The 18,175-nt window shown below is 43.8% G+C and overlaps 1 protein-coding gene across 3 annotated transcripts in view; it reads left to right on the top strand.

The window, feature by feature from the left end:
• The window catches only part of cachd1 (cache domain containing 1), a 190,041-nt gene that overhangs the window by 81,594 nt on the left and 90,272 nt on the right, over positions 1-18,175 (top strand). For all 3 annotated transcript variants that reach the window (XM_068037313.1, XM_068037314.1, XM_068037312.1), the window contains one exon: positions 17,862-17,924. In XM_068037313.1, coding sequence (XP_067893414.1) covers positions 17,862-17,924 — 63 coding nt within the window. The remainder of the gene's footprint in view (positions 1-17,861; positions 17,925-18,175) is intronic.

Genomic DNA, 18,175 nt, shown 5'->3' with positions numbered 1-18,175 from the left:
TTCCACAGGATCACCACCCTCTGAGTGAAGAAATTTCTCCTCAGCTTAGTTCTAAATGGTGTACCCCATATCCTTAGACTGTGACCCCTGGTTCTGGACTCCCCAGCCATTGGGAACATCCTCCTTGCATCTAGCCTGTCTAGTCCTGTTAAGATTTTATAGGCTTCTATGAGATCCTTTCTCATTCTACTAAACTGTAGTGAATATAGGCCTACTCGACCTTATCTCGCCTCATACGTCAATCCTGCCATCCCAGGAATCAGCCTAGTAAATCTTCTTTGCATTCTCCTCCTTGGCAAGAACATCCTTCCTCAGATAAGGAGATCAAAACTGCACACAATACTCCAGATGTGGTCTCACCAAGACTCTTCATAACTGCAGTAAGACATCCTTGCTCCTGTACGCAAATCCTCTTGCAATGAAGGCCAGCGTACCATTCGCCTTCCTAATTGCTTGCTGCACTTGAATGCTTGCTTTCAGTGACTGTTGTACAAGGACACCCAGGTGTCGTTGCATCTCCCCCTTTCCCAATCTATCACCATTCAGATAATCTGCCTTTCTGTTTTTACAACCAAAGTGGATAACCTCACTGTTATCCACACTATACTGCATCTGCCATGCATTTGCCCATTCACCCAACTTGTCCAAATCACATTGGAGCCTCTTTGCATCCTCCTCACAGCTCACTTGCCCTCCCAGCTTTGTGTCGTCTGCAAACTTGGAAATGTTACATTTAGTTCCCTCACCCAAGTCATTAATGTATATTGTGAATAGCTGGAGCCCAAGCACTGATCCCTGCGGTACCCCACTAGTCGCTGCCTGCCACCCGGAAAAAGACCCGTTTATTCCTACTCTGTTTCCTGTCTGTCAATCCATGCCAGTATATTACCCCCAATCCCATGTGCTTCAATTTTGCACACTAACCTCTTATGTGGGACCTTATCAAAAGCTTTTTGAAAATCAAAATACACCACATCCACTGGTTCTCCCATATCTATTCTAAAGTTACATCCTCAAAAAACTCCAGTAAATTTGTTGAGCATAATTTTCCTTTCGTAAACCCATGCTGTCCACCTACCTCACATGGACTGCAGCTGTTCAAGAAGGCAGCTCACCACCACCTTCTCAAGGCAATTAGGGATGGGCAATAAATGCTGACCTGGCCAGTGACGCCCACATCCCATGAATGAATAAAAAAAATCTTTGCCGAATCCCGTTTATGCTTTCCAGGTGTTCTGCTATCACATTCTTTATAATAGACTCTAGCATTTTCACCACAACTGATGTAAGGCTAACTGGTCTGTAGTTCCTTGTTTTTTCTCTCCTTTTTTTAAATAGTGGGGTTATATTTGCCACCCTCCAATCTGTCAGAACTGCTCCAGAGTACATAGAATTTTGGAAGATGATCCACTATTTCCAGGGCCACTTTCTTTAGTACTCTGGGGTGTAGATTATCAGGCCCTGGGGATTTGTCAGCCTTTAACCCCATTAATTTCCCTGGCACTATTTCTTTCTTTTTTTTTTACTAATACTGATTTCCTTCAGTTCCTCCCTCTCATTAGACCCTTGGTTCCTTAACATTTCTGGGAGGTTATTTGTATCCTCCTTTGTGAAGACAGAACCAAAGTATGTGTTTAATTGTTCTGCCATTTCTTTGTTCCCCATTATAATTTTCCCCCGTTTCGGAACTGTAAGGGATTTGTCTTCACTAATCTTTTTCTCTTCACATATTTGAAGAAGCTGTTACAGTCAGTTTTTCTGTTCCCTGCAAGTTTACTCTCAAACTCTGTTTTCCCCTCGCTTAATCAACCTCGTCGTTCTCCTTTGCTGAATTCTAAACTGCTCCCAATCCTCAGACTTGCTGCTTTTTCTGGCAATTTTATATGCCTCATCTTTGGATCTAATACTATCCCTAATTTCTTTTGTAAGCCACGGTTGAGCCGCCTTTCCGGTTTTATTTTGGCGCCAGACAGGAATCAATAATTGTTGTAATTGATGCACACGTTTTAAAAATATTATCCAGTGCTTATTCACCATCAACCCTTTTTAGTAAAGTTCCCCAATCTACCATGGCCAACTCAAGCCTCATACCTTCATAGTTTCCTTTATTTAGATTCAGGACCCTACTTTTGGTTTCAACTACTTCACTCTCCATCTTAATGAAGAATACCATCTTGTTATGGTTGCTCCTGCCCAAGGGACCCCTCACAACAAGATTGTTAATTAATCCTTTCTCATTGCACAATACCCAGTCCAGGATAACCTGTTCTCTAGTTGATTCCTCAACGCATTGGTCTAAAACACTGCTACGTACACACTCAACAAAGAACAAAGAACAGTACAGCACAGGAACAGGCCATTCGGCCCTCCAAGCCTGCGCCGATCTTGATGCCTGCCTAAACTAACACCTTCTGCACTTCCGGGGCCCATATCCCTCTATTCCCTTCCTATTCATGTATTTGAACTCCAGGAAATCCTCCTCCGCAGTATTATTGCTAACTTGGTTTGACCAATCTATCTGTAGATTAAAGTCACCCATGATTACTGTTGTACCCTTATTGCATGCATCTCTTTTATTTCCTGTTTAATGCCATCCCTTACATTTCCACTACTGTTTGGGGGCCAATAGACAACCCCCACCAATATTTTCTGCCCCTTGGTGTTTCTTAGCTCCACCCATACAGATTCCACATCATGATTTTCCGAGCTAATATCCTTCCTCACTATTGCATTGATTTCCTCCTTTACTAACAATGCTATCCCTCCTCCTTTCCCTTTGTGCCCATCCTTCCTAAATACTGAATACCCCTGGATGTTCAATTCCCAACCTTGGTCACCTTGCAGCCATGTCTTTGTAATCGCTACTGAATCATAACCGTTTATAACTATTTGTACTGTTAATTCATCTACCTTATTGCGAATACTCTGCGTTTTAAGACACAATGCCTTTAGACTTGTCTTTTTAACATTGTTGGTCGTCTTAGATTTATTTTGCACTACGCCCCATTGTTTCTCGCCCTTGTTTTCTCTGCCTTCTACTTTTGCTTCTTACCTTTCTGTCTTTCATTTCTATCCTTGTTTCCCTCTCCTCTGTCTCTCCGCTCAGATTCCCATCCCCCTGCCATTCTAGTTTAAACCGTATTTGCAACCTAGATAAGGGGACCGAGTGTGATATATCCATGTTTGCTGACAATACAAAGTAAGGTGGAAAAGTAAGTTGTGAGGAAGATGCAGAGGTTAAATGAGTGGGCAAGAACATTTGGAGTTGATGTAGAAGGTCAGCCATAATTATATTGAATGGTGGAGCAGGCTCAAAGGACCAAATGGCCTACTCCTCTTAGTACTTTGTTCCTCTGGAGGGTTAGGACAGCCCAAACCTTCCTAGCTAATGGCTTTCCCCTCCACCCTCAATGTCTATAATTCCAACCTCAAAGACTTGATTGATACTTCCATCTTTAAGAATGAGACCATCCATACAGCTGCCTCTGCCTCTATTTCCCATTCTGCTCACTCCCTGTTCTTGACCTTTTCCCAATCTCCAAATTATTAAAGCTCCCATCACATTTCATCCTGCAGTTTCTTCACTTTCTCCTCTGCTTATCCATGACTCCATTCTCCTGCTTCCTCCCACTAACTCTTGATCATTCAGCTACCCCTCCTGGCCTCCATACTTGCTGATGTTATTAGTGGCTCCTTTTGCTCAGACACTGACCCTCTCCATTTCAAAGCCACCATCATCAACATCTGTCTGGCATTACATAGCGGAGGAGTCAAAATTTCCTCCAATTAAGCATTTTGAAGATCAAAGCAATCTTTTTCAATTACATTATAAATTCTACTCATTTGTCACCAATTTCACCCTTGCTCAGCCACTTGCTGAGGCTGAATTAGGCCATGCTAACCTTTATGTCCTGTTTGACCCAGAACTAATCATCAAACTTCCCATCTTATCTATCGAGATTGCTGACTTCCACTTCTGCAACATTGCTGTACTGCAATCCACCCTTGCCCCAACCAAAACTTTTATCTTTGCTTTTGTCATGTCTAGACTCCATTTCTCCTACATCCTCCTTTTCGCCTTCGATTTTGCACCCTCCACAATCCCCAACTTGTTCGAAACTTAGCCATACATATCCTGGCTCACAGTCAGTTCCACATGATCACTCCAGATCTACACCAGATTCTTGTTGCCTAACATGCTGAATTAAGAATCCTCATCTACAAACCTCTCCATGGTTATGTCCCACCCCATCTCAGCAATCCTCTTCAGTCTCACACACCCTTTTGCACTGTTCAGTCCTCTGACTCTGGTTTTCTGTCTGTTCCTCCCTTAGCTGCAACATTGGTGGCAGTCTTTAGCTGCCTTGTTCTTTGGGGGGGATAAAAACCGATGCCAGTTTCTAATGTTCAGTTTTCAATAATATGTAGTGCATCTTGTTTACATTACTGAGTGGGTTCTGTAGAATTGGAACAACATAACACAAAATGCATGCTGATTTAAATTTGTTTATTGCTGCTTCATTTTCTGGATCCTGTATCTTCCAATATCTGGGTAAGGCACTTACAAGTTAGTAAATAAACAACCTCATTACCGAACTGTATGGACCCTAAGCCTGAGCTGCTCTGTCCACTGGTGACAAAGAATGATAGTCTACCTTTCTAGTTAGTGCACATTACCATCTCTGGAGAGACTATTGATAAGCACCTCTTCTTGGTTACTGGGCAGGAAATATCTACTTTACAGTGTTGCTTCTGAAGTTAGAGTTGCTGTCAATTACAACTGTGCAAGCTAAGTGGGGCTTTAAAAATGACTTAGCTTTGTTTTGTTTCAGAGAAATACATGTAACTTTCTGACCGTTGACCGGTAACAATAAGTTGCCAGCCTCCCACTCTTTACAACACCGGTATGCTTAAAAAAAAAATTGCCATTTTTATTGCATTACGCATCTATCATGGTCTTAGTATTTGCTCCTGAGTGGTGGCCATGTGTTATGGTTGCTGACTTCATGTTTGAAGTTGTTCCCGTTTGAATTGGCAGTCACCATAATGTCTAGATTGATGGCTGCACTTCTGTTTTATGAAGTTGGATTTTTTTTTAATGTCACCTTTCATAAACCTATCAGATTAATGCATGGGTTGCTGTTTGTTTCTATTTTCTTCTCTAACAAGGTATGAATAATGGAATGAGCTGGTTTGATTGCATAATGGAAAGCGAAAAGGGCATTTGGCCTACCAATTCTGCTCTTTCCACAGACCATGCATAATCAACAATATCATGGACCCTTTCCAAGCCATTTAATCTTCTGAAGGAAAGTCCTGCATAATTTTTAAAAATTCTTTTCATGGGATGTGGGCGTTGCTGGCAAGGCCAGTATTTGTTGCCCATCCCTAATTGCCTTTGCCAACTGAGCTGCTTGCTAGGTCATTTCAGAGGGCAGGTAAGAGTCGGCCATATTTCTGTGGGTCTGGAATCACATGTAGGTCAGTCCAGGTAAGGACAGCAGATTTCCTTCCCTAAAGGTCATAAGTGAATCAGATGGGTTTTTACGATAATCGATAGTTTCATGGCACCATTATTGAGACTAGCTTTCAATTCCAGCTGCTGTGGTGAGATTTAAACCCGTGTCCCTGGGGCATTAGCCTCTGGATTACTAGTTCAGTGGCATTATCACTATGCCACCATCTCCCCCAAGTACTGTGATCCCTGGAGGAAACTACAGTCTGTAAATATAGCGGGGCTGAAAATTCATGATCCCACTCCAGCACTTTAACAATGGCAGAGTAAGACGTTGCCTTCCTGGGAATTGGAGTCAGCCAATTTAAATGAAGTGGGTGGGTGCTCCAGTAGCAGTACAGCTGGAGTGTTCGCTAGGTGAGCATCGGGGCATTGCACAGTGCCGGGCTACCAGCTGAAGAAAGAAACTTTGCAAAAGCAAAATACTGTGAATGCTGGCAATCTGAAATAAAAACAGAAAATGCTGGAAATACTCAGCAGATCAGGCAGCATCTGTGGAGAGAGAAACAGGTCATCGACTTGAAATGTTAACTCTTTCATCAGATTCTGATAAAACAAACTTTGCAACTGGCCTTCCACAATCTGGTGGGCTCCGTTTCAGCCATCTTGAAAGCACTATATGGCTGCTTCATGCTGATACACAGTACATTGGGGGAATCAAACGTTGGACTGGTGGTAGTTCTGGCCCCGACCAGCAAGGCACACTCAATGCTGCATAAATGAGGTAGAGACCAAGCGTAACCAATTCAAATCCCAGTTATCATCCCTGATAGCCCCATCTTTATATAGCAGCTCCAGGTAGTTCCAAATCATCAAAAACACCATGGTCATTCTCTACAAAGATATTGGGCTGAATTTTCCCAGCCTGGGATGGATCCCTGACTCATTCTCATCTCCAGGGGACGTTCCCAGGTGGAGTCTGAGAACCAGTCGGCTGCATGCTCCATGGAGACGGGCAGCCAATAAGTGCAAACAAGGCCCCAATTAAGGGCCATTTTGTGATGGTGCGGTATTTCCCTACTGTCAGAACAGCTCCTGCTGTGTGTGGAGGCCACTAGCTCAATTAAGCCTCCTAGTTGCAGGACAGGTGGTCATTGGAGCCGCAGACTCCATACCCCAATGACACAGGCGTCATCAATACTCCTGTGGAGGGATTTCTCCTCCACCCCGATGGCCCTACCAGCTTCGGGCCTCTTTACTTGATGACTTCAATGCAGGCAACCGAGAACACCTCCATGTTGAGGTGCTCTCGTTCTTGCCTGCCTGTCTCAGCAGTGCCCACCTCCCCTGGTGGGGCTGCTGGCCTGACATTAAGAACATAAGAAATAGGAGCAGGAGTAGGCCATTCGTTATGTTCTTTGCTGATCTGCCCCAGACCTCAACTCCTCTTTCATGCCAACTCCTCATAGCCCTCAACTTCGCGATATTTCAAAAATCTGTCTACCTCTTCTTTAAATACTTTCAGTGATCTAACCTCCACAACCCTTTTAGGGTAGAGAATTCCAGACATTCATTATCCTCTGAGAGAAGAAATTCCTTTGCATCTCAGTTTTAAATGAGTGTCGCCTTATTCTGTAACTATGTCCCCTAGTTTGAGATTCCCCCACTAGTGGAAACATCTTCTCATCATCAAGCCCCCTCAGAATCTTGTACATTTCAATAAGATCACCCCTCATTCTTCTAAACTGTAATGAATAAAGGCCTAACCAGTTTAGCCGTTCTTGATAAGTCAACCCCTTCATCCCAGGAATCAGCTTAGTGAAACTCTTTTGAACTGCTTCCAATGCCGGTATATCCTTTCTTAAATACAGGGACCAGAACTGTACGCAGTACTCCAGGTGTGGTTCACCAACACCCTGTACAGTTGTAACAAGACTCCTCTATTTTTAAACTCCAACCCCCTAGCAATAAAGGCCAAAATTCCATTTGCCTTCTTAATTACTTGCTGCACTTACATGCTAACTTTTTGTGCTTCATGCACAAGAACACCCAGATCCCTGTGTGCTGCACTTTTTTGGAGTCTCTCTCCATTTAAATAATAGTCTGTCTTTTGATTCTTCCTCCCAAAGTGCATGGCCTCACACTTTCCCACATTAAACTCCATCTGCCAAGTTTTTGCCCACTCACTCAACCTATCTATATCCCCTTGCAGATTCCTTATGTCCTCATCACAAGATGCCCTCCCACCTATTTTTGTACCGTCAGCAAATTTGGATATATTACACTCTGCCCCCTCCTCCAAGTCATTAATGTAGATAGTAAATAATTGAGGCCCTAGGACTGATCCTTGTGGCACTCCACTAGTTGTGTCTTTCCAACCTGAAAAAGACCCATTAATCCCGACTCTCTGTCTTCTGTGAGTTAACCAATCCTCAATCCATGCTAATACATTACCCCCAATACCGTGAGCTCTTATCTTGTGCAATAATCTTTTATGTGGCACCTTATCGAATGCCTTCTGGAAATCCGAAGACACTACATCTACTGGTTCCCCTTTATCAACACGGCTTGTTATATCCGCAAAGAACTTTAGCAAAATTGTCTAACATGATTTCCCTTTCACAAAACCATGTTGACTTTGTTTGATTGCGTTAAGCTTTTCTAAATGTCCTGCTATTTCTTCCTTAATAATGGACTCCAGCATTTTCTCAACAACCGATGTTAGGCTGATTGGCCTATAGTTTCCAGCTTTTTGTCTCCCTCCCTTCTTGAACAGGGGCGTCACATTAGCGGTTTTCCAATCCGCTGGGACCCTCTTGGAATCCAGTGAGTTCTGGAATATTTCGACCAATGCCTCCGCTATCTCTGCAGCCACTTCCTTTAAAACCCTTGGTTGCAGGCCCTCAGGTCCTGTCGATTTGTCTGCTTTTTGTCCCGTTAGTTTGTCAAATACTTTGTCCCTCGTGATAGAGACTGTTAGAAAATCTTTCCTCCCATTAGCTCCTTCCTTATCTGATATCTGTGGGATGTTTATAATGTCTTCCACCGTGATGACTGATGCAAAATATTGGTGCAACCACGTCTCTATCAAGTCATATTCATTTATTTCTATTTGTGCCGCCAAGTCGTCCATCTTGTTACAAATGCTGTGTGCATTCAGATAAAGAGCCTTAAGCTTTGACATTTTACTGTTATTACTCGTGCTGGTTCTAATTTCTGCTGCACTCTTCTGCTTATATTTTTTGCCCCTTCCTGTCGCACTTTGATTACCGTTCGCCTTTTCACTACCCCGCACCTCTACTCTCTCGTTTCTTTTTGATTTTTTAAACTTCCCTTCAATTGAACCCTCCCCCCTCACTAATTAGTTTCAAGTCCTATCTATAACCCTAGTTACATGATTCGCCAGGACACTGGTCCCAGCATGGTTCAAATGAAGCCCGTCCCAACGGAACAGCTCTGTCCTTTCCTGGTGCTGGTGCCAGTGCCCTATGAATAGGAACCCATTTCTCCCACACCAATCTTTGAGCCACGCGTTTACCTCTCTAATCTTATTTATCCTATGCCAATTTGCACGTGGCTCAGGTAGTAATCCAGGGGTTATTACCTTTGAGCTTATGCTTTTTAATTTAGCCTCAAGCTGCTCAAAGTCCCTCAGCAGAACCTCTTTCCTAGTCCTAGCTATGTTGTTGGTACCTATGTGGACCACAACAACTGGATCCTTCCCCTCCCACTCCAAGTTCCTCTCCAGCCCAGAAGAGATGTCCTTAACCTTGGCACCAGGTAGGCAACACCGCCTTCGGGGCTCCCTGTCTTTGCTGCAGAGAACAGTATCTATTCCCCTAACTATGCTATGCCCTATTATTACTACATTTCTCTCTCCTCCCCCCACTTGAATGGCACTCTGAACCATGGTGCTGTGGTCAGTTCGCTCATTCTCCCTACAGACTGTGCCCTCGTCCTCACCGGGAGCAAGAACCTCGTACCTATTGAATAAGAGCACTGGTTGAGGCTCCTCCAAAGCTAAATTCTGGATCCCCATACCTGCCTCACTCGCAGTCACACCCTCCTGTCCCTGATCATGGTCCAAATTTGATGTAATTAATCTAAGGGGGGTGACTGTCTCCTGAAACACAGTGTCCAGGTAACTCGGTGTCCGCAGCTCAGACTCCAGCTCATCAACTCTGAGCTGAAGGTCCTCGAGCAGCCAACACTTGCTGCAAATGTGGTCACCGTGGATCGCACCGGTGTCCACCAGCTCACCACATACTACAGCTGCGCCACATCGTCTGCTGAGCCATCTCTATTCTATATAATTAATTAATTTGGATGTTAAATATTTGGATGTTTGATGTAAATTAAATTAAAAGTACCTGTATAAAAAATCAATTGTAATTAATACTTCTAGTCCTGCTCTGTGTTTATACTCTTATTATAACACTTCCTGTTACACTACCATGATGGAAAAAATTATATTTACCCAGCTCCTAATTTCAACTAATACCCTCCCTGCTGGTCTCGGTCGCTCTCTCTCTCGCTCTCAGTTTTTAGCTTTTATGCTAATGAATCGATCAAGTCTTATTTTATATTTGATTAACTTAGATTAAATTAAAAGCTCACACCCGCCTGCTTTCTGTTTCTGCCTGCTCTCTGCTGATTATGATGTCACCTTTCGATTTTTGATTTGCCTCCGAAACTCCAGCTCCTCTTCCGCTGCCTCTCTGCGAATCTCCGAGGTTCTGGCGTGGTTTTTGAATGCTCCCCTCTCCCGCTGCTTCTCTCCGAATCTCCGAGGTTCTGGCACATTTTTGTGAATGCTCCCCTCTCCCGCTGCTTGTTTGGGCCTCCAGCCTCAGGAACCTGTCTGACATCCTGAATCGGACGGCAAACATGGAGGCAGCCAATGAGGAGGCCACCTCCCAGAAGGTTGTGCCAGCGAGCGCACTGACGACATGGGCAGGCTCGGGAACATCGTGTGGGCCCAGTGGCTGTGTTCCGACGCTTGCCGGAAAGCTCAACACATTGAATTGCTGGTTCCATTTATAGGGGCTGTGATGTGGGAGAAGATGTAGCTTCATCCGTACATAATTCAGAGTTTCCTCTTTTTTCTTTGAAGGAACTGCAACCTTTTCACTGTTGCTCAACAGTTGCATTAAGGGGACAGTAGTCTTTAATTTTGGCCAAACTAAAGCTTTTAAAACTGAAGACTTCACTGGGATACTTGCCCGGTGCATTTTCCTGAGGCACTCTTACATTTATTAGCAAAACACATTTGAAGTCTATAGTATTTCTTAAAAATTTAGAAGTATATAATTTTACAGGAGACAACCATTTGTCACATCCTGCTTGTAGCAGCTCTCTGAAAGAACTATCCACTTAGTCCAATTCACTGACCTTTCCCCATATCCTTTCAAGTTTTTCTTTTTCAACTTTTTGCTTACTTCCTTTTCACAGACTGTTACAAATTCTGCTTCCATACTATTTCTGATGGGGCATTCCATGTCCTAACAACCCTGTGTGTGCACTTCGTTCATTCTTTTGGTGGCAATCTTCAATTTATGCTCTTTAATTACTTACTTTACTGACAAGGGAAGCTAACTTTCCCTTTATTTAGTTTATCAAAACCCTTCATGATTTTGAACACCCTTCTGATCCCCTTGTAAGCATTGTCTTCTCTAATGAAAAAAGCTCCAGTTTCTCTACCATCTCCTTATAAGTTACATCTCCCATCCCTGATATCAAAACTGGATGCAATATTCTAACTGGCCTAAGTAATTTATGTAGGTTTCTGAATTTACACAAAAGACCAAAGCAGGACACAGGTAATGCAGTGGGAGAAAAGATTAAATAAATCGAGAAATAATGGTTATACCAAGCTCGATCTTTCAAAGCCAGTTTTAGGAGGAAGGGAGGACTGATGGTGGTAAAGATTGTGATTCAATAAGTTCATAATCGGATAACCTAGCTGTTTAGAGTCCTCATTTAAAATGGCTGGCCTTATTAAGTTGGGTAGAGAAAAGATTTTATACAGTCTAGTATAAATAAAAAGGTGTTAAAAATAAAATGATACAATGTATAGTTCCTTTTTAACTGCAGAGGTTTACCATGTAACTCATTTATTAAGAGGCTTTTGTTTGCATTCTTTCTTCTCCAGATCCTTATTGTCCTCCTTTATATAGTAAAATCAGCTGCAGAAAGCTTCCTAAATTGCCTAATGGGGGGTAAAGGAACAGCCTAGAATTTACTGAGCTGCACAGTCTGGAAGATACCAGGTTCAATCAACAGCACATTGCGGGAATAATCACAATCACAGACTTGTTACAGCACAGAACAAAGCCATTCGGCCCGTCATGTCAGCGCTCGTTCTCCGAAGGAGCAACTGACCAAGTGCTACTCCCCTGCCTTCTCCCTGTAGCTCTGCACGTTCTTGCTTTTCAGATAATCCAATTCGCTCTTGAGTGCCTCGATTGAACCTGCCCCCACCACGCTCTCAGGCAGTGCATTCCAGATCCTAACCACTTGCTGTGTGAAATGATTTTTCCTCATGTTGCCATTGCTTCTTTTGCCAATTAGCTTAAATCTGTGCCCTCATGTTCTCAATCCTTCCACCAATGGGAACAGTTTTTCCCTATCTACTCTGTCCAGACTCTCATGATTCTGAATATCAAATCACCTCTCAACCTTCTCTTCCCCAAGGAAAACAGTCCCAACTTTTCCAATCTATCTATGTAACTGAAGTTCCTCATTCCTGGAAGCATTCTTGTGAATCTTTTCTGCACTCTCTCCAAGCATGTCATCTTTCCTAAAATATGGTGCCCAAAAATGAATGCAATATGCCAAATCAGTGTTCAGTACAAGTTCAATATAACTTCCCTGCCTTTGTATTATATGCCCCTATTAGTAACGTATGTTTTATCAACCGCTCTCTCAACCAATCCTGCCACCTTCATTTGATTTATGCACATATACACCCAGGTCCCTCTGCTCCTGCACCCCCTTTAAAATTGTACCCTTTATTTTATGTTGTCTCTCCATGTTGTTCCTGCCAAAATGAATCACTTCACACTTCTTTGCATTAAATTTCATATGCCACTTGTCTTCCCATTCCACCAACCTATGTCTTTCTGAAGTTCTACACTATCCTCCTCACAGTTCACAATGCTTCCAAGTTTCGTATCATCCACAAATTTTGAAATTGTGTCCTGTACACCAAGATCCAGGTCATTAATATATATCAGGAAGAGTAAAGGTCTTAACACCGACCCCTGGGGAGCTTCACTACAAACCTTTCTCCAGTCTGAAAAGCATCCATTAACCACTACTCTCTGTTTCCTGTCACTAAGCCAATTTCATATCCATGTCCCTTTTATTCCATGAGCTATAACTTTGCTCACAAGTCTGTTGTGCGGCACTTTATCAAAAGCCTTTTGGAAGTCCGTGTGCACCACATCAACAGCATTGTCCACCTCAACCCTCTTGGTTACCCCATCAAAAAAGTTCAGCGAGTTAGTTAAACACAATTTGTCCTTAACAAATCCATGCTGGTTTTCCTTGATTAATCCACATTCACCCTGGTGACTATTCATTTTTTCCCAAATTATCATTTCTAGAAGCTTCCCCACCACCGAGGTTAAACTGACCAGCCTGTAGTTGCTGAGCTTATCTTTACACTCTTTTTTTGAACAAGGGTGTTACATTTGCAATTCTCCAGTCTCTGGCACCACCCCCGAGTCCAAGGAAGACTGGACAATTATGGTCAGTGTCTCCACAATTCCCACTCTCACTTCCCCCAGTATCCATGGATGCATCTCATCCAGTCCTGGTGCCTTATCAACTTTAAGTACAGGCAGCCTATTTAATACCACCTTATCAATTTTAAACTCTTTGTGTCTCAACTACCTCCTCTTTGACCATGACTTGCACAGCATCATCATCTTCCTTGGCAAAGGCAGATGCAAAGTATTCATTTAATACTTCAACCATGCCCCCTGCCTCCATGCTTAAATCCCCTTTTTGGTTCCTAATCTACCCCAGTCCTCCTTTTACCACCTTTTTACTATTTATAAGCTTATAGAAGATTTTTAGCTTCTCTTGTCTGTTAGCTGCAGTCTCTTTTCATACTCTGCCTTTGCTTATTTGCTTTTTCACTTCTCCTCAACCTTCTGTATTCAGCCTGGTTCTTGGTTGTATTATCCACCTGATATCTGTCAGAAGCAGACTTTTTCTTCGTCTTAATCTCTATCTCTTTCAGCATCCAGGGAGCACTGGATTTGTTTGCCCTACCTTTCCCCTTTATGGGAATATACCACCCTGGGAAAAAGCTTCTGACGATCCACTCTGTCCGTGCCGCTCATAACTTTGTAAACCTCTATCATGGGGCGGCACAGTGGCGCAGTGGTTAGCACCGCAGCCTCACAGCTCCAGCCACCCGGGTTCAATTCTGGGTACTGCCTGTGTGGAGTTTGCAAGTTCTCCCTGTGTCTGCGTGGGTTTTCTCCGGGTGCTCCGGTTTCCTCCCACAAGCCAAAAGACTTACAGGTTGGTAGGTAAATTGGCCATTATAAATTGCCCCTAGTATAGGTAGGTGGTAGGGAAATATAGGGACAGGTGGGGATGTAGTAGGAATATGGGATTAGTGTAGGATTAGTATAAATGGGTGGTTGATGGTCGGCACAGACTCGGTGGGCCGAAGGGCCTGTTTCAGTGCTGTATCTCTAAACTAAACTAAACTAAACATGTCGCCCCTCCGCCTCCGTCATTCCAGTGAAAACAATCCAAGTTTATCCAACCTCTCCTCGTAGCTAATGCCCTCCAGACCAGGCAATATCCTGGTAAACCTCTTCTGTACCCTCTCCAAAGCCTCCACGTCCTTCTGGTAGTGTGGCGACCAGAATTGCACGCAATATTCCAAGTGTGGCCTAGCTAAAGTTCTGTACAGCTGCAGCATGACTTGCCAATTTTTATACTCTATGCCCCTACCGATGAAGGCAAGCATGCCGTATGCCTTCTTGACTACCTTATCCACCTGCGTTGCCACTTTCAGTGACCTGTGGACATGTACGCCCAGATCTATCTGCCTGTCAATACTCCTAAGGGTTCTGCCATTTACTGTATACTTCCCACCTGCATTAGACCTTCCAAAATGTATTACCTCACATTTGTCTGGATTAAACTCCATCTGCCATTTCTCTGCCCAAGTCTCCAACCGATCTATATCCTGCTGTATCCTCTGACAATCCTCATCACTATCCGCAACTCCACCAACCTTTGTGTCATCCGCAAACATACTAATCAGACCAGCTGCATTTTCCTCCAGATCATTTATATATACTACAAAGAGCAAAGGTCCCAGCACTGATCCCTGCGGAACACCACTAGTCACATCCCTCCATTCAGAAAAGCACCCTTCCACTGCTACCCTCTGTCTTCTATGACAGAGCCAGTTCTGTACCATCTTGCCAGCTCACCTCTGATCCCGTGTGACTTCACCTTTTGTACCAGTCTGCCATGAGGGACCTTGTCAAAGGCTTCACTGAAGTCCATATAGATAACATCCACTGCCTTTCCTTCATCAATCATCTTCGTCACTTCCTCAAAAAACTCAATCAAATTAGTGAGACACAACCACCCCTTCACAAAACCATGCTGCCTCTTGCTAATAAGTTTTTGTTTCCAAATGGGAGTAAATCCTGTCCCGAAGAATCCTCTCTAATAATTTCCCTACCACTGATGTAAGGCTCACTGGCCTCTAATTTCCTGCATTATCCTTGCTACCCTTCTTAAACAAAGGAACAACATTGGCTATTCTCCAGTCCTCTGGGACCTCACCTGTAGCCAATGAGGATACAAAGATTTCTGGCAAGGCCCCAGCAATTTCTTCCCTTTCCTCACTCAGTATTCTGGGGTAGATCCCATCAAGCCCTGGGGACTTATCTACCTTAATGCTTTGCAAGACACCCAACATCTCCTCCTTTTTGATAATGAGATGACTGAGACTATCTACACTCCCTTCCCTAGGCTCATCATCCACCAAGTCCTTCTCTTTGGTGAATACTGATGCAAAGTACTCATTTAGTACCTCACCCATTCCTTCTGGCTCCACGCATAGATTCCCTTCTCTGTCTTTGAGTGGGCCAACCCTTTCCCTAGTTACCCTCTTGCTCTTTATATATGTATAAAAACCTTGGGATTTTCCTTAATCCTGTTTGCCAATGACTTTTCATGACCCTTTTAACCCTCCTGACTCCTTGCTTAAGTTCCTTCCTACTGTCTTTATATTCCTCAAGGGATTCGTCTATTCCTGGTCTTCCAGCCCTTACGAATGCTTCCTTTTTCTTTTTGACTGGGCTCACAATATCCCGCGTTATCCAGGGTTCCTGAAACTTACCAAACTTATCCTTCTTCCTCACAGGAACATGCCGGTCCTGGATTCTAATCAACTGACGTTTGAAAGACTCCCACATGTCAGATGTTGATTTACCCTCAAACAGCCGCCCCCAATCTAAATTCTTCAGTTCCTTCCTAATATTGTTATAATTAGCCTTCCCCCAATTTAGCACCTTCACCCGAGGACTACTCTTATCCTTATCCACAAGTACCTTAAAACTTACGGAATTATGGTCACTGTTCCCGAAATACTCCCCTACTGAAACTTCGACCACCTGGCCGGGCTCATTCCCCAATACCAGGTCCAGTGCGTCCCCATCCCTAGTTGGATTATCTGCATATTGTTTCAAGAAGCCCTCCTGGATGATGCTTACAAATTCTGCCATCCCATCCAAGCCCCTAGCACTAAGTGAGTCCCAGTCAATCTAGGGAAAGTTAAAATCACCCACCATTACAACCCTGTTCCCTTTACATCTTTCCAAAATCAGTCTACATATCTGCTCCTCTACCTCCTGCTGACTGTTGGGAGGCCTGTAGAAAACCCCCAACATCGTGACTGCACCCTTCCTATTCCTGAGCTCCACCCATATTGCCTCGCTGCATGACCCTCCGAGGTGTCCTCCCGCAGTACAGCTGTGATATTCTCCTTAACCAGTAATGCAACTCCCCCACCCCTTTTACATTCCCCTCTATCCTGTCTGAAGCTTCTAAATCCTGGAACATTTAGCTGCCAATCCTGTCCTTCCCTCAACCAAGTCTCTGTAATAGCAACAGCATCATAGTTCCAAGTACTAATCCAAGCTCTAAGTTCATCTGCCTTACCTGTTATACTTCTCGCATTGAAACAAATGCACTTCAGACCACCAGTCCTGCTGTGCTCCGCAACATCTCCCTGCCTGCTCTTCCTCTTAGTCTTACTGGCCTTATTTACTAGTTCCCCCTCATTTATTTCACTAGCTGTCCTACTGCTCTAGTTCCCACCCCCCTGCCACACTATTTTAAACCCTCCCAAGTGACGCTAGCAAACCTCGCAGCCAGGATATTTGTGCCCCTCCAGTTTAGATGCAACCCGTCCTTCTTGTACAGGTCCCATCTGTCCCTGAAGAGATCCCAATGGTCCAGATATCTGAAACCCTCCCTTCTACACCAGCTGTTCAGCCACGTGTTTAGCTGCACTATCTTCCTATTTCTAGCCTCACTGGCACATGACACAGGGAGTAATCCTGAGATTATAACCCTCGAGGTCTTGTCTTTTAACTTTCTACCTAACTCCCTAAACTCCCCCTGCAGAACCTCGTCACTCTTCCTGCCTATGTCGTTGGTACGGATGTGTACCACAACCTCTGGCTGTTCACCCTTCCCCTTCAGAATGTCCGCTGTCTGTTCAGAGACATCCTTGACCCTGGCACCAGGGAGGCAACATACCATCCTGGAGTCTCTTTCATGTCCACAGATAGTTAAAGTCTACTCTATAATGTTTGCACCTCTCTGTAATTTCCTTGCAAATGTGTTCCTCTACATCTTTTCCACCAATTGAGCTTATTTAGCTATTCTCAACCAGGGCAGCAATAAGGGTGGTTTATTTAACAGTGTGCATGTGTCACTTGGTTCAGGTGCTTGATGACAGTCAGCATCAATGGAGCTCTACCCTGGCATGAGTTGTCACCTTCAGGAGGAAGGGGGGGGGAAGTTATGCAAACAAAACACAATATGTAGATGAGTATTGAAGCTTTTTTGTATTCTAGATTGTGTTATGAAACCTCGATGGGCCAGTTATAATGTTTAAATCTATGTTCCAAGTAATCTGCACAGATCTGAAATTGCAGATACTAATAAACCTTGGAGTTGTGATTTGGACTGCAGGTCTTAAACATAGCTCCTTCTAAAGCTACGGCCCACAGAATTCAAATAGGATTGAAGTTGCCTGGGGTTAAAGGCCTGCAGTTTAGACATTCTGATGTAGAAGAACTTGAATTTTCTCTGTTACCATCCTCTTACCTATCCTGTTCTGTTTTACTTCCAGACGATCTACAACTCATTTGTCTACGCAGAGAAAGTTTCCAATGGCGAAACAGAAGTTCAGCAGGTGAGTAAAATGTTTCACTTGTTCTTTTCACAGAATCGTTACAGCGCAGAAGGAGGCCATTTGGCCCATCGTGTCCGCACCGGCTCTCTAAAAGAGCAACTCCCTCAGTTTGACTCCCCTACCTTTTCCCCATAACCCTGCACTTTCTTCCTTTTCATATAACTGTCTAATTCCCTTTTGAATGCTTCAATTGAACCTGCCTCCACCATATTCTCTGGTAGCACATTCCAGATCCTAACCACTTGCCACAT

Source organism: Heterodontus francisci, chromosome 8, assembly GCF_036365525.1.
Source record: "Heterodontus francisci isolate sHetFra1 chromosome 8, sHetFra1.hap1, whole genome shotgun sequence".
Classification (NCBI taxonomy): domain Eukaryota; kingdom Metazoa; phylum Chordata; class Chondrichthyes; order Heterodontiformes; family Heterodontidae; genus Heterodontus; species Heterodontus francisci.
Note: the sequence above shows the minus strand (reverse complement) of the source record. Positions and strands in the feature narration are given on the sequence as shown.